General features: G+C 39.2%; 1 protein-coding gene across 10 annotated transcripts in view; it reads left to right on the top strand.

The window, feature by feature from the left end:
* Window positions 1-17,668, top strand: part of MICU3 (mitochondrial calcium uptake 3) — a 189,842-nt gene that overhangs the window by 107,659 nt on the left and 64,515 nt on the right. For all 10 annotated transcript variants that reach the window (XM_077279702.1, XM_077279694.1, XM_077279698.1 and 7 more), the window contains one exon: window positions 12,811-12,858. In XM_077279702.1, coding sequence (XP_077135817.1) covers window positions 12,811-12,858 — 48 coding nt within the window. The remainder of the gene's footprint in view (window positions 1-12,810; window positions 12,859-17,668) is intronic.

Here is a 17,668-nt window from a genome sequence, read left to right as displayed (position 1 = left end):
CAACATTTTAATACATAAATGCTCGTGTCAGTCACTTGACAAGGAAAACTCTTGAAGCACAAGCATTATGTGCATTGCAGACATACTAGCCGTGTTATGGTCTGCTAGGGAGCTTTGGGCTTAGCACACTTCGCCGTGGTGGCGTACCTTTGATCCGTAAAAAGAAAAGGTCTTTGCGCTTTCTCTACATTTTTAAGAATTGCCCACACACCAAGAATAGTACTATTTCTGAAAATAGGAACACATTAGTAGCATTAGGAATCATATTCCCAGTAGGTGATATGAAATATTTTGGCATGTGTCAGTTTTGACAATATACCGAATATGTTATATACAACCCCATTCCAAAAAAGATGGGACATTGTGTACAGTGTAATGAAAACAAGAATGCGATATTTTAGAAATCATTAATAGGCATATTTTATTCCCAAGAGAACATATAAAACATAGCAGAAGTTGAAAGTTAGACGCACAGTCAAAGCCGAAAGTGTTGGCACCCTTTAAATTGTTACATAAAATGCAGTATTTCTCCCAGAAAATTATTGCAATTACATTTGTTTTGTCGTACACATGCTTATTTCCTTTGTGTGTATTAGAACAAAACAAAAAAATGAGAAAAAGGGTAAATTGGACATAATTTTACACAAAATGGGCCAGACAAAATTGTTGGCACCCTCAACTTAATATTTGGTTGCCCCCCGTTTGGAATAAATAACTGCAATCAATCACTTCCTATAACCATCAACATTTCTTACACCTCTCTCCTGGAATTTTGGACCACACTTCTTTTGTATAAAGCAAAAAAGGGGAATTGTCTGTTCTACAGTCCCCACTGTGCCAAATCTGCTAATCTCAGAGAGTATACAGAATATAATGTGGATCTAAAACTTAACTTTTACTAGATCAATTAAAGTGGTAAATATCCCATTAGCAACAAACACAAAACATCTGTAATGTTTTATATAGATTATATGCTGTATACCAGTCTTCTTTTGCAAACTGCTCCAGGTCTATTAATGTAAGAGAGGCAGAGTCTCTCAGAAGCAAAGGTGGTCAGAGAATCACCAATCTGTGAACAACTACGTCTAAAAATTGTGGAACAATACAAGAAAAATGTTGTTCAGCCTAAAATAGTAAAGACTTTGAATATTCCTCCATCTACAGTACATAATATTAAAAAATTCTGAAGAAATCTATGTGCACAAGGGTCAAAATAGGATGCTTATAGTGTACGGGCCTTGAGGTTCCACTGCATTAAAAACAAACTTGAGTCGGTTGTACAAATCAATGTATGGCCTCAGGAATACTTCCAGAAATCATTGTGAGCACATTCGTCGTGCTATCCATAAATGCAAGTTATAGTTTTATCATGCAAAAAGAAGCTATATAACAACGCAATACAAAACTCCTGCTGTTTTTTTTTTTACAAAAGTTAATTTAAAATGGCCTGAAGCAAAATGGAAAACTGTTCTCAAGTCAGACGAAAATACATTTTAAATTCTTTCCGGTAACCACGAATATGGAAACCACGGATGCCGTATCCTGAAAATTCAAGACGAGAGAATGACTATCTAGCTTATCAGCGCACAGTCCAACGTACTGCATCTCTGATGGTATGAGGTTGTATTATTACCTGTGGCATGCTGAGCTTTCCACCTGTTGAAAAGTTTTAGAACAACATACCGTATACTCCCATCCAGACAATGTCTGTTTCAGGGAAGACCTTGCATATTTTAGCAAGACAATGGTGAAGCACATACTTCATCCATCACAACACCACGGCTTCACAGAAGAAGAGAAGTCTACATCAGACAAGTATGGCACAACATTACTCTCTATTATAAGACTGTTATCAAAAGGGAGAATGGCTTCTACACAAAAGTAGACATGATAATGTCATAACTTTTTTGAGATGTGTTACAATCCATTTCTCAATGAGTAATTTTTTTCAACTAAAATGGAAAAATGTCTTTCTCCTTCTGATCTGTGTTCTATGTTCTCTTGTGAATAAAATATGGCTATAAATTATTTCCAAATCACTACATTTTCATTTTCTTTCCATTTTATACAGCCTCTTGACTTTTCTTAAATCATTGTTGTATTACCTTCTTAGGCTACGTTCACATTCGCGGCTAGCGCCGCAGCGTCGGGCACCGCAGCGGCGCCGCATGCATCATGCGCCCCTATATTTAACATGGGGGCGCATGGACATGCGGTGCACTTGCTTTTTGCGCCGCATGCGTCCCTGCGGCGCCCGCGTCGGGGCGCAGAGGACGCAGCAAGTTGCATTTTTGCTGCGTCCAAAATCAATGGAAAAAAGGACGCATGCGGCGCAAAAAGCAGCGTTGTGCATGTGTTCACATTTGCGCTGTGCGTTGCGGCGGCGACGCTGCGGCGCACACCGCAAATGTGAACGTAGCCTTAAATATCTCAGTAAGACTATTTAAACAGCTACTTTTCCTGGTCTCTGTATACAAGCGGTAAATTCCCGATGAAGAAGTAAATGAATACTTCGAAATGCGTAAAATAAACCACCATCTTTCATTCATCTCGACTGGATTGGAATTTTATTCAGCAGCGTGGGTAATATCCACATTATTCCTTTCATTCCAAGCTAAGTAAGATTAGATGCAGATAACTTACCCTTAGTGCTGCTTGACTTTCATTGATGGTTAGCGTTGTTCGTTGAGCATCCACAATATGAGTTTCCGCTCATAATGAGTCTTCTTTGGGACATCTCCATTGGTACAGCTGAGTAAGACAGGAGGAGGATGACTTGCCCTTAGCCCTGTGCTGGTTTCAGTGAGGGTCATTACTCTTTGAAGAGTAGCAAATGGTTTATCAAATATTAAAACATTGATGATGTGCTCAAATTTTGCACAACCCAGTCAGGTTAGTATATATCTTGTCCACTGTAATTTCAAATAGTGATATCTAACACTACACTTAGATAAGTGCTTCCATGTTCACCCTCTTCTAGCCTTATTTCTTCTAATTTTCTTTCACACGTTATATAAATGTGGACAACTTATTAAAAGCAGCTCTAGATTGTTAGTCTTGCTTGTGCCCAATTCCATGTATTTTATGTATGGTGAGAGACTGAAAATTGATTTGTTCCTTAATTTAGAATATGTATTTTATGAGTCTTGTAGGTCTGTTTGCTTGTGCATGCCACTTCCATTTATCAGCACATTTATTGCTTTTAGACCGATTTTTTGTTGTATTCTCCTCGCTCTGAAAACTAAAAATTTTTTTACAAAAAGTTGTTTTTTTTTTATGGGTATTTTGTATGTTATGTATATTAAAGCGAAGAGCTTAGTAGGTAACCTTACAATAACGAAGGACAGCAGAGAGATTTGCACTGATGTCTTTAGCACATAGAGAATAGTGTAGACTGGAAACCAAAGATTTGTCTGGTAAATCTATTAGGTCTATACTAGTGTTCAACTTTTCAAAAGAGTGTTATCATGTTAGTCAACAGTTTACCATTACTAAGAACCTAATAGTTCGAAAGGCGCAGGTTATGGCACCCTTCTGCTAAGTTGTCTGCCTGTCTGTACAATAACAATTTTATGGACTTACATAGAAAAAGTTTGGATTTTAATGAAATTGCTATAGTGCATCTGGATTACATTTCAAGTTATTGCTGTGAACAAGTGTAAACAGGTTATTAGGATGCAACACGCAGACAAGGACAAGGCGGAAGTAACCAACTAAACTATTTACTCTCTTAACACGGGAATGAAAGGGTTAGTTTTGAAAGGAATCAATTATTCAAATACAGGATATTAAATAATATAATATTAGCACAAATGACAATAAACACACTTGAACAGTTGCAGTGTGGATTCTCTATCATATCCGACACTGGTATTTCCGCTAGACCTCAATTCCTCCTCACAAAGTCAAGTAATGCTCTCTGGGCCCTCCTCACACTGGCTGGTCCCCGTCCCATCTGCTGCACAGCCCCGGACAAAACCCTGTACCTTATGTCAGCGTTGAAAGTGACGGCCAGCTTTCTTGCGCCTTCGGATCACCACAGGTGCTCGAATTGCAACGGTCAACTATCGGGCCTTGTCGGATAAGGGCTGGGCCTCCGTTCTTGACTGGCATAGTCTGGATCCCAGGGCTTGACTTGCATCATATGGATCTCACGCACTGGCTCATGGCGTCCCGCATTGCTCGTTCTCCAAGTGCATCCTGTGACTTAATTGCCCAGATGTCTCTTTGGTTTTACTTGTTGGTGTTAACTGACTTCCCGACTTGTCATTTCAGCTTTTTACATCAGGTAACTGCGGCACAGGTGTCACCTGACCCGGTGCTTTCTTTTGATTCATCCATCCTGAAACACTTCTCCGTTCTTTCAGTTCCGCTGGGTTCAGTTTAGTTAGTAGGTATAAGTCTCCGGTCACAAATGCTTCACAACGCTGAGGAACCTTATTCTTCATAGCGCACCCCCTTACACAAGGACTGTGTTTAAAACGCTTATGAGATTGTTGGGGGGATGGTTTTCTCTGTGTTGCAACAATCTGTAAGTTTTAACTTGAATTATCATCATATGAATCTTCAATCAATGATCTTTCATAGTTTCAGTTTTTTGATCAGAAAGTCCTAATATTGGGTTGAACAATTTGGGTAAAAGCTGCAATCAGTTATGCAGATGATACAGTGAAGGTATGGCAGACTGCATGTTTTCCTTTAGGTGTAATTCCTCACTTCTCTGTATTACGGTGCTTTTTAATAAGGTCTCCGGTTATAAGTGGAAGGAAGAGGCATTGTTGTACCAGCGGACATAATTGTAAATATTGCCGGCATTATGTAGACTTTGCTTTCATTCTTATTTCTCACTTCAGTATAGCCCTAGAAAAGTTACATAATTTTCTGGCATTATATCCCACTAGAAAGAATTGTATCTCAGGAAACAATGAACTTTGTGTATCTGAAAGGAGCCGAGAGGGAGGTAAGAGTGTGGGTGGTCATTTACTATAGACCTTGTTGTGTTAAGGCTTGATTTATGAATTCATTCTGAGTAGACGTCTTCAATATCTGTGTCACTTTCTCCAGACTGACATAAAAAAAGCACATTCCTTCTCCATGGGCTTATAACCTCATATCCTATTGATTAGTATTGACATACACTTGACTTGTTCAATCATTTCTCCATCCAGGAGAGCAGAAATCTAATGTGCATGTCACACATGGACATACCTAAAAAGATATTTCTATCACTAGAATGTTAAGATGCTTCATGCTGAGCTTTGTGGTATTAGTTTTTTTGTAGATTTGTGATGGTTGGGTCATCTGACATTCTAGAGCAAAATGACAATCCTTATCCAGGGAATGTATATACAACTTTTACATTATCTGTTATAAAATAGAAAGAGTGATCGTCACCATCATTCATGGATTTACCAGCATAATGCAGAGTCTCTATGTGTATTGGAGCAAGATGTGAAGATTATACCTGCTTGTTCCTTTTAGAGAAGTCATGTAGAAAATCATGTCAATGTGGAATATTTAAAGGATGTTGAGTTTTTTTTGTGTACTTAAATCCATGTATTTTCATCCAAAGGGCATTTTTGCAGTGGAGTTTCAGTAAAGAATGCTGTACCGTATGGTTTCAGCAGCCTCTATGCATCATAGTACATGGCAGAATGTAGCATGAGTTGGAGTGAATTCTGTTAGTTAGGTAAGGGGCATTTACACTGCACAATTCCTAGAAATGGTTGTTCACTATAGACCTTGTTGTGTTAAGGCTTGATTTATGAATTAATTCTGAGTAGACGTCTTCAATATCTGTGTTACTTTCTCCAGACTGGTAATCTTGCAGTGTAAACAGGCTGCCGATTAGTAGATGAACGAGCAAAACACTCCATTCGTTGGGTGAGATGATAATTTGTGCTGCACAAATGACCATCGTTCTCAGCAGCACATCATCCTATGTAATCAGCTGTTGAGAACAATGTCTGTATCTGTGCACTGAACAATCTGTTACAGATCATTGAGTGCGTATCTAAAACCAGTTTGGGTTGCGTAAGCAAGCTAGTAAATCACCACCAACCGGCAAGCATGCTGCCTACTGGTGATCGTCCAACACTGCGTATCGAGCTATGTAAAGAAACTTTTAGAGGAGGGCTGCATATGTGGTCCTTAAATTGTTCCTTTAGTTTTCCTTGAAGGTAATAATTCTCAGAGCTGAGGGCAGCCACACACATTGGTCTTAGGCTGGTTTCATACTTCCATGAAACATGGATTGTACTCGGGCTAGAAGACCTGGCCTCAAAGTCTCCTGACCTGAGCAAACTGCCTCATTGGCCTTGTGAAAACAGCCTTATGGTCCATAATTGTGGGTTTTGTTGTTGACGAGATGATCAGGGGCTGTGATACAATTCATATTTGTCTTCTTTAGCTTGAATGCAGCAGATATTTTTGGATTTGGCACGCACTTACCTACTTATTCCTCTCTGTGATGTAGGCAAACAACCAGAGTAAGGGTAGCTTTAATACCATTTCTCATATAGTCCTTGTCCTTAGTGTTTCTCACATTGTAAAGAATATAGACTCTTAAGAAAATATGTTTATGGTGAAGCTGGTCGTATTTTTTGCAGCATGATAGTAAGAGTGTAGAAACTCCACGCTGACATTGCTGTGTGGTCAGAAGCCATGGACCATAGGGCTGCAAGAAAATCGCGTGTATCACTAACAGCCATGTGCGCACTATGTAAGTGATAAGACATATCCATCATTGTTTGTAGAAGATGAAATTGATGTTTCTTAAAGCTATGTACTTTTTTTGGGGGGAATCCCTCCTTTGTGACCTCAGTCCCATCCATGCAGAGGACTTGCCTACTGAGCCATAACCATTCCAGGGTCTTTCTCCCATAACATCCAGGTAAGTCAAGCAGAACTATCTCTTTCTGAAGGTAACAAACAAAAGGAGGGAATGCTTTCAGGACCTCTTAGATAGCGGCCTTCTCTTCTGCTGACATGCCGCCTGACAGTTGCTCAGCTTGTCTTTGTTTTCCAACAAAGAGAGTGGCATCAAACAAAGGGATCAGCGATAAAACAAATGGGTTTAACATATTTTAACGTTCGGCTCACACCACTTTATCAAAACGCTCCTGTATCTGATATCCTAGGGAGATCCTGCCTCAAAGCTTTTTTCCCATTTGGCCTCTAAGTATTTATCAGACTAATTATGTAGCTAATGCCCTGTTACTGCAAGGTGATACACTGCCATAAGGCCACATAGAGGAGGTGGTATGTTTGTGTTTGTTGGAAAACAATCCTTCCATTTAAGGTGTAAAGCCTTGGTAGGATCAGTGAGCTTAGTGTAGCGGTTGTAACATTATTGACTGACAACATGATCCTCTCTGAAAACCTGAAACATTGTGCAAAAGATGCTGAAGAACAAAGCATTGTAAGGGCAGATCCCACCAGGCCAAGGGGGCAGATGCCCTGGGCCACACAATTCTAGCCTTACCTTATGTTTTTGATAATTCTTTAAGGGATTCTCCACTATTTTGATATCGGTCATCAATATAAGATTGATAGGGGGTCAACATCCAGCACCCCCACCAGTCAGCTGTTATCACAGCCAGTGGTTCTACAGTATATAGAAACTGTGTACACTGTGTAGTGGCCGACCTTAGGTATTGCAGATCAGATCCTATTCATTTTTATAGGTGCTGATATACAGCAACCGGGAGTGGCCACTAAACAGTGTGTGGGCCAGCGGACCTCCACTCTGCACTGTGTACAGCCAGAGAGCTGCTAACAGGTAATCAGTGCCAGGCCTCTTAACATCCTACATGCAACAGTCTCTGACTCATACTCTCTGTATATATATATATATATATATATATATATATATATATATATATATATATATATATATATATATATATATATCATGGCCTAAAGTATTGGCACCATTGAAATTGTTCCAGAGAATAAAGTGTATTTCTCCCAGAAAATTATTGCAATTACACATGTTCTGCTGTTCTGCCAATGTTTGGGGTTTTGCATGAAATTCTGTCCAATTTGCCTTTTTTCCTGTTGTTCCACTACACGCAAAAGAAATAAACATGTGTATAACAAAACATGTAATAAAATAGATCAACTGACTGAACAATATATATATATATATATATATAAATAATTTGTAGCCAAAAAAAGTCAAATACAAAAATAGATCAATGGCCACCTTCGTCTGTGCTAAAAACTAAGGAAATGTGAAATATGTGAAATGTGAATAGCATACTGGCTTATGAACTTTATGAACAAACACATGAGATTTTTAGCACAAGATTTGCAAACGTTGTGAGCCCATTCACCAAAACGTCAAGGTAATCTCAGATCGAATGGGTAACTACACTGACTGGTGTGAACACTTTAGCACAGACAAAGGTGGCCATTGATCTATTTTTGTATTTGACTTTTTTTGGCTACAAATTATTTATATATATATATATATATATATTGTTCAGTCAGTTGATCTATTTTACTATATACTATTTTCTGACTTGAACGTCCCGCCCTTCTCCAGGTTTTAATTACATCTCAACACAGTTGGTTCTGAGCCTCCTATATAAGTAGGCTTTATCCTGTTATTAGCCATAGGTAAGTGTTCACATTAGGCAGTCAGCTCAGATACCATAGGTAAGTGTTCACACCAGGCAGTCAGTGTAGTTACCCATTCGATCTGAGATTACCTTGACGTTTTGGTGAATGGGCTCACAACGTTTGCAAATCTTGTGCTAAAAATCTCGTGTTTGTTCATAAAGTTCATAAGCCAGTATGCTATTCACATTTCACATATTTCACATTTCCTTAGTTTTTAGCACAGACGAAGGTGGCCATTGATCTATTTTTGTATTTGACTTTTTTTGGCTACAAATTACTTATATATATATATATTGTTCAGTCAGTTGATCTATTTTACTATATACTATTTTCTGACTTGAACGTCCCGCCCTTCTCCAGGTTTTAATTACATCTCAACACAGTTGGTTCTGAGCCTCCTATATAAGTAGGCTTTATCCTGTTATTAGCCATAGGTAAGTGTTCACATTAGGCAGTCAACTCAGATACCATAGGTAAGTGTTCACACCAGACAGTCAGTGTAGTTACCCATTCGATCTGAGATTACCTTGACGTTTTGGTGAATGGGCTCACAACGTTTGCAAATCTTGTGCTAAAAATCTCATGTGTTTGTTCATAAAGTTCATAAGCCAGTATGCTATTCACATTTCACATATTTCACATTTCCTTAGTTTTTAGCACAGACGAAGGTAAGAAAACATGTGTAATTGCAATAATTTTCTGGGAGAAATACTTCATTTTCTGGAACAATTTCAAGGGTTCCAACACTTTTCACCATGACTGTATATCTATATATATAATCATCTAAGGTCCACTTCCGTCTGTTTGTCTGTCACGGAAATCCCGCGTCGCTGATTGGTCGCGGCTGGCTGGGCGCGACCAATCAGCAACAGGCACAGTCCAGCTGCGAATTGGCCCCTCCATACTCCCCTCCAGTCAGTGCCCCCTCCATACTCCCCTCCAGTCAGCGCCCACATAGCGTTTTAGCAGTCGATTAACGCTGCCATTAACACTGTTACCGAGCGCATCGCCAACGCATGCCATACTGGGCATGCACTAGCGATGTGCCGTCATTCTGTGAAGGACCCGAAAATGCTGCCTGCACCACCGCTTTTGATAAGTGTGACCAACTTTTTACTATTGATGCTGCTTATGCAGCATCAATAGTAAAAACATATAATGTTAAAAATAATTAAAAAAAAAAAACGTGATATTCTCACCTTCCGGCGTCCCCAGCAGCTTTTCCCGCTCCTTGCGATTCTCCGGTCCCAGTAATGCTTTGCGGTAATGATCCCATGTGACTTAGCGGTGTCGCGAGACCAGTCCATCATCACGGGTTATTGCCGCAAAGCATCACTGGGAACGGACCTGGCGGGAGCATCGCTAAAGTCCTGGGCTGGATCTGGGGGCCGCCGGAAGGTGAGTATATAACTATTTTTTATTTTAATTCTTTTTTTAACAGGGATATGGTGCCCACACTGCTATATATATATATATATATACGTGGCTGTGTTATGTACTACGTGGGCTGTGCTATATACTATGTGGGCTGTTATATACTACGTGGGCTGTGTTATATACTACATGGGTTGTGTTATATACTGCGTGGGCTGTGTTATATACTGCGTGAACTGTGGTATATACTACGTGGGCTGTGTTCTATACTATGTGGGCTGTGTTATATACTCTGTGGGCTGTGCTATATACTACGTAGCCGTGCTATATATTACGTGGGCTGTGCTATGTACTACGTGGGCTGTGCTATGTACTACGTGGGCTGTGCTATATACTACATGGGCTGTGCTATATACTACGTGGCTGTGATATATACTGCATGGGCTGTGCTATATACTACATGGGCTGTGTTATATACTACGTGAGCTGTGTTATATACTATGTGGGCTGTGTTATATACTATGTGGGCTGTGTTATATACTATGTGGCTGTGCTATATACTACATGGGCTGTGCTATATACTACGTGGCTGTGTTATATACTACATGGCTGTGCTATGTACTACGTGGGCTGTGTTATATACTATGTGGGTTGTGTTATACTGCGTGGGCTGTGCTATATACTACATGGGCTGTGTTATATACTACGTGGACTGTGCTATATACTACGTGAGCTGTGTTATATACTATGTGGGCTGTGTTATATACTATGTGGGCTGTGTTATATACTATGTGGCTGTGCTATATACTACATGGGCTGTGCTATATACTACTTGGCTGTGCTATATACTGCATGGGCTGTGCTATATACTACGTGGGCTGTGTTATATACTACATGGGCTGTGTTGTATACTATGTGGCTGTGCAATATACTACGTGGCTGTGCTATATACTACGTGGCTGTGCAATATACTATGTGGCTGTGTTATATACTACGTGGCTGTGCTATATACTATGTGACTGCTATATACTACGTGGGCTGTGTTATATGCTACGTGTGCTGTTATATGCTACGTGGGCTGTGTGATATGCTACATGGGCTGTGTTATATGCTATGTGGGCTGTGTTATATACTACATGGGCTGTGCTATATACTACGTGGCTGTGCAAAATACTACGTGGCTGTGCAATATACTACGTGGCTGTGTTATATACTACGTGGGCTGTGTTATACACTACGTGGCTGTGCTATATACTACGTGGGCTGTGTTATATACAACGTGGGCTGTGTTATATACTACGTGGCTGTGTTATATACTACGTGGGCTGTGTTATATGCTATATGGCTGTGCTATATTTCTCTGCTGTATCTGTGCATAATGAATCGTGGTATGTGTTAAAGGAGGGGCCCACTGAGACTCTTTCACCCGGGGCCCTCAAAAACCTGGAGCTGGCCTTGGCTTCACTGAATGGTCGCGCCCGGCCGGGCGTGACCAATCAATCAGCGACAGGCGCAGTCCGGCCGCGAATTGGCGCTGGATTTGAACCACGCTTCGCTGATTGGTTGCGCCGTCCAGCCGAATCCTTTGTATTCATCGCATTATTCTTAAATCTTCATAAATAAACTACATACAGATTCTAGAATACCCGATGCGTTAGAATCGGGCCACCATCTAGTATATATATATATATATATATATATACAGTATATATTTATATTTACATCTGTATATTAGTAATTTGCTTGATATGTTCATGTATTATCATGAATGAACTTATGGGCAATTTACAGCTTACCATGCACCCTGCAGACTTATTCTTGCCCCCCCCATTCCATAGACATGCCCCCAGAGAAACATCCCCCAGAGATAAACATCTCCAATAACGCCGAAGACACTCCCAGAGAAACCTCTCCAAGGACACACCTTCATGTACAAACCTCCAGAGACCCCCTCCCCCCTTCTCCGAGACACACTTTAGAGCACTTCCAACCTAGATGGCATATGGTTTGTACACTAGATTTCATGTGACTGGCACATCAGATCTTTATTATTTTTATTGGTGACAAGCACCTACACAGCCATACCAGCCCTTCCATATGCATGTGCTGAAAGCTTCCATTAAGCCTGTGTTGCACCCCTTCGTCATCCTATGTCCTATGTGTATCACATGATTTTGCACTGTGTCTATGCCTATAATGATGGTTGTGTTATAGGGCTCAGTCACATGACTGTAGATTCTCTCATGCAGAGAATCGGATTGATTATGTTATGTGACACTGGGATCAAACTCTGATCAGAGTCTGAGCCGAGTGTCAGCTTGGTGTGAGCGGATTCTCTGTGATGAAATCATCGGTAGCACAGGTGTGGAAAAGATGGAGGCCAAGATTTCTCCAACTTCTCCATTGTATGAATCAGTTGAAATTGGATCACACTTATATGTAATCCGAGTGCAGTCCGATATGTTCACGCACCTATAGACTTGAATGTGTGAGTGCGATCCGGTTTGCGGAGCATCTGCCAAGTCCGCGTGAGAAGAAAACTCTGATCAGCACTGCCCCACAGTATAACATTGGGCCGAGAGCTATCCAATAAAACATCGCTAAGCACTCGTCTGATGTATACGCTCTTGTGAGCGAGGCGTAAAAACAGCATACAAGTTTTAATAGGAATCAATGGAATTTTTTTATCCCTTTATTTAAATGTATATTTTTTTAAGGTTTAGAATTGTCGCTGGACAAAAGCTGGAATCTATAAAGTGCGCCTCTCTTAAAAGAACGTGTTTTTACGGTTTCCATTTTCTTCCTTTTTAGGCATGGTTTCCTACACAGAGTATCTGTTCCTTCTCTGCATATTAACAAGTAAGTGCATCCCTCAATCACTTTTATATGGAATGTAGCAACAAAATATCTCTGCAATAAAGGTAGTCAGTGTATCCATACCCACTGTGGAGTAAGGAGAGAAATGTAACTCCTTGGATTCAGCAAATATCCATGTAAATAGTTAAATTGACTGATCAATCTAAAAAATGATGTTTAAGAGCAGAATTAAATGGTGAACTACTAAAAGATGCAACCTAATGCCAATGTTTCTATGACTCAAGGTGCATTAGCACTGAAAGATAATCGTGAACGAGTGTCCTAGGAATGATCATTAGAAATAATCATTCTGTGTAAACAGGCTTCAATCACCCAATGAACGAGCATAACGCTCATTCATCGGATTAAATTATTTTTAAGCTTTATTAAAAATCATCACTCTCGGCAGCGCATTGTCCTGTGTAAACAGAACTCACGCTGCCGAGAATTATGGCAGCCTATGTGCACCGAACGATCTATTACTACCGTAATTGTTCAGTGCACATCATTTAGCGGTCTACCTGTATAAACAGGCATTGAAATGCGCATTGATCATGTAAGTAACATAGCATAAAAACTACTGTTGCTTGGTGTGACATTCTGTTATGTGAACATGAATCCTTTCATGAATGGCCGATGTTATTATAGAGGCTACAGAACAAATATACACACATTGCACATCAGAATACCCAGCACGGAAAATCAACAGAACTGGGAAGAAGTTTTCTGACATTTTTAGGAAGATCATTGGCTCGGACCAGCAGACTGACGAGTACTTGGAGGTCCTATAGACTCGTCGGTCTGCCAAAGCAGGCCATATACCAGTAATGGAGGCTGTGTTCACTCCTATCATAAATGCCATGGATTTTCCATCTGGATTTTTGGGTGGAAATCTCAGTAGATCAGAAATGCATATTTCTTACATTCACATTCTAGGACCATGTTGTGGGTAGACGTTGACCTGCAGTGCAGATTTTTATTTGCAGTTTATTTGTAGTCCTCATGTGACCGCTGAAAGAAGATTAAAAAAAATGTAAAAAAATAAAAACATTTTCATAATATGAAAAAATCAAATCTGCGCATTTAAAAATAAAGCAAACAATGTAAACAATCTATTAAATTGTTGTATCTACCCCGAATTTTCTCAATAAAAATATCAGCTCGCCACGCAAAAAAAACATTCCCTGCATCGATGAAAACTAAATCTCCGAACACTAACAAATACTCGGAGACTGCCCAAGCATGCTCTGAAAAACCCGAGCAACGAGTACACGCGCTCATCACTAAAAAGGATCTATTTATTTGATAGAATGTCTTCAGTTTGTCTCCTTTGCAGCTGCAATCACATCTGTACATTTTTTTTTTGTCCAGGCAAAAAAACAAATAAAATATACAAAATTTCAACCGTGGAAAAGAGAGGTGGTCCCAAAAGGTACTGCGGAAACGGAAAAACGCAAAGCACACAAATATGTGCCAGGACTGAAATCATAGCAATAATTAATTTAAAAGAATTAGTTTTATGGAGTACTAGACAGTATTGAGTATCATTTAAACTGAACAAACTTTGGTTTCCATTTTACATTTTTGCTCCATTTGTAATGGATCCGGGTTTTTCTTTAAATACAACTGGCCATGTGAACAGAGCTGTACCAGAAACCTGTGCGTTTTGTCGCTGCTGTTTTTATAATTATTAAATTTGCCCAGCGATATTTTTATATAATGCCGTTTGTAGAAAAAAATGTCTTTATTACCGTATGTTGTACTCGGTGATATGCTCGCTCGATTACTTTCCTGCTAATTTTCCCTGCTAAGTCCTGTGTTTCTCTTTCTCCACCATCTTTTTGAGGATCGACCACAGGTTCTCGATGGGATTGTGATCTGGGCAGTTTCCTGGCCATGAACCCAAAAACTTTTATTCACCGAGCCACTTAGTTATCACTTTTACTTAGTGACATGGTGCCCCATCATGCTGGAAAAGCTTTGTTCATCACCAAATTGCGAGAAGTTGCTCTTGGAGGATGTTTAGATACCATTCTTTATTGATGGGAGTAAACACTTGGATGAAAATCAACCCTACATATGAACGGTCTTGGGATACTTTACTGTTTGCAGGACTCATGGTAGTGATCTCCTTTTCTCCTCCAGACAATCATTCTGGTTGTCCTAAACAGTGTGAAGGGGCTTCATTAGAGAACATAAGTTTACCACAGTCCTCTATTGTCCAATCTCTATACTTCCATAAAAATTTGTTCTGCTTTATTAGCACTTTTATTGGCACTACTATATTTTTGTCTACTTTCTGTTGCATACCGTATATATATTCATTTATTAAATCTATTGATAATTTAGTTCTGTTTTGCTGCTATACTTTACATTGGATTTACTTTCCTTCACTTCACCACACAAGGGTTCTCCTTTTTTTATCTGTGCAGACTCAGCTTTTAGGGTATGTTCACATTGCATATTTTTCCATTGTTTTTGAGTGGATCCGTTCAAAAAAATATAAATAAGAGCACTAACGAAATAATCAAAAGAATGGTCCTAGTAAATTGTGTGGGAAACGATTTGCTGCTCTTGTGTCTTGGCTTTTGAACATCTTTTAAAGGTTCAAGCGTTTAAAAGAAGTAACAATTGAATTTTCCTGGTGTTTTCCTCTATGAAGATGCCCAATACTTTTACAATCAAAGTCAATGGAAGGCTAATAAGATGCCCAGAAGACGCCTTTTTCTTCAAAAAGCTCTTAACACTTTCCATATTTTGGATTTGAAAAAACGTCTAATATACGCCAATAAAAAGACAGCCAACAAACTGGAAAAATGCTTGCATAAAAAAGCTGAAAAAGCGCTGAGGAAATAACTAAATAAAACCCCAAAAAGACAGTGGAGGTTTACTAAACTTCAGAGAAAAGGAGCAATTCCTGCAGCATCTTTTGCTGGAAAAGCGGATGATTTTGACTACCGAAAAAAAAAAAAACATTGTGTATGTGTACACTTACCCTATTTCTGCGTGATTTTATCATTTTTTATGTTTATACCTTCATTTCATTGCTATCATAAATATTAATTATTCTTTAAGATTGATCCCTGCTTGCTTGTTTCTATTTGTGATATTTCAGTGTTGGGCTCTGCAATGATACAAGTACGGGGCTTTATAAGTGGTGTTTATATAGTAGTTGATAATTATCATTTTAGAAAAATTAGGTTCTTAGCTGTTGCCCCAAAAATAATAATAATTAAAAAATTGCTGGAGGTTTTTTTTCATATTCTAAATTTAAGCCTGTTAAGGTGTAAAAGTGTTAATACCCAGTCTCTTTAAACTCACTTGTCATGAAGTAATCTTGTATGGCTAATTGAAAAGCTCTCAGTACAAACAGTGCTCCATGAAGAACCTGCAGATTTAACCATCTTCTTAAGGGTTAGATAATCCACCTCATTAACTGCAACTTTTGGCTAAAAGCTGACAGCAAAGACAATTCCATGTCTACACTCTGAACTTCAGATCCAATTTAAATGTTTAGAAAATTTGATGGTTTAAAAAAAAAATTAAAATTCTTGCGTCATTATAATCTCTTACAACTGGCGTGTCATATAGATGTATCTAATGGACAGAAAATTTATCCTGTAAAAGAGAAACGCCATTTAAAAATGTATAAGAAAAAAAGCTGTAGACCACTTATCGAATATGCCGATTTGCTATGGAACTTTTTATAATGATAGATCCAGTCTGGTCACCTAGATGGGGCTGTAATGGCAGCGAGCACATTATTCCTGCAAGCACCATTTAGATGAATGTAACATTCTTTAAATTCTACGTAGTGATAAAAGTGATCCACTAATCCAGAACTCCTATGATTTGCCAGAACAGGGAACCATATCAAGTATGGTTCTCAGTTTTATAGGACCATCAGCAGCTTTTAGTTGGTAAAGTTTAACACTTTATCAATTTGCAGGACCTCTAGTGGTTAAAGCTGATTTTTGAAAGTCTTAGGTTTGGTACCCCACAGTTGGCTTGATACTAAGTGACTTATTTTGGCTGGTGACCAAGATTGATGACCATTTCCTGCTCCTTAGTGATAGTCTAAAACTATGTTCACACTGCATTTACACTATGCATTTGGTGTATGTGTTTAGAACGCAAATTTAACTACTACTATACCCTTTATTTTTTGTCATGAGAAGCCTAGGCATACTTTTTTTTTATAACAGGGAAACCTTGGGTCTATGTATGCCTTGCACTGCTTGTAGAATGGAATACATCAAAGCCTTCCATCAGAGCTTTACATTTGGAAATTCTCATGATGTATACATGATTTGATCATGATATGAGTGGAGCTTTATGTGAGGTCTATGTATTAATAAACATTGAATGTTATGGGTTTCTCTAGTACAATAAATCTTAAACTTAATGCTCCCAGGGCAGTGTGAGAAAAAAAAACATACTTATCAATCAGACCAACGCTACTGTTGTGCACCCCTCCCACAGGGTCTTCTGGCGTGAATATCTGAAAGGGGTGTCAAGTGAATACTGATCCTTCGCAGCCTTCACATTTCCTATGAACAGTTTGGACAAAATGTGAAGGCTGCAGTGGTCATGTGAACTTCCACTGATCAGCTGCAGTGGGCACGTGATCTCCATGCTGGATGTTGATACCAGGGAACCTTCGCATTACAGACTGCAGAGGAGTAGTACTGGTGGGCAGATGAGTAAAGTATTGTTTTTTGACCATCAGGAGTGTGTTCATACTGGTGTTTTTTTCAGGAGTTTCTGGAGCAGAAACTCTCCAAAAAACCATGAGTAGTTCAAAGACCACCTT

Source organism: Ranitomeya variabilis, chromosome 1, assembly GCF_051348905.1.
Source record: "Ranitomeya variabilis isolate aRanVar5 chromosome 1, aRanVar5.hap1, whole genome shotgun sequence".
Classification (NCBI taxonomy): Eukaryota; Metazoa; Chordata; class Amphibia; order Anura; family Dendrobatidae; genus Ranitomeya; species Ranitomeya variabilis.
This window is presented reverse-complemented; position numbering and strand designations above follow the sequence as displayed.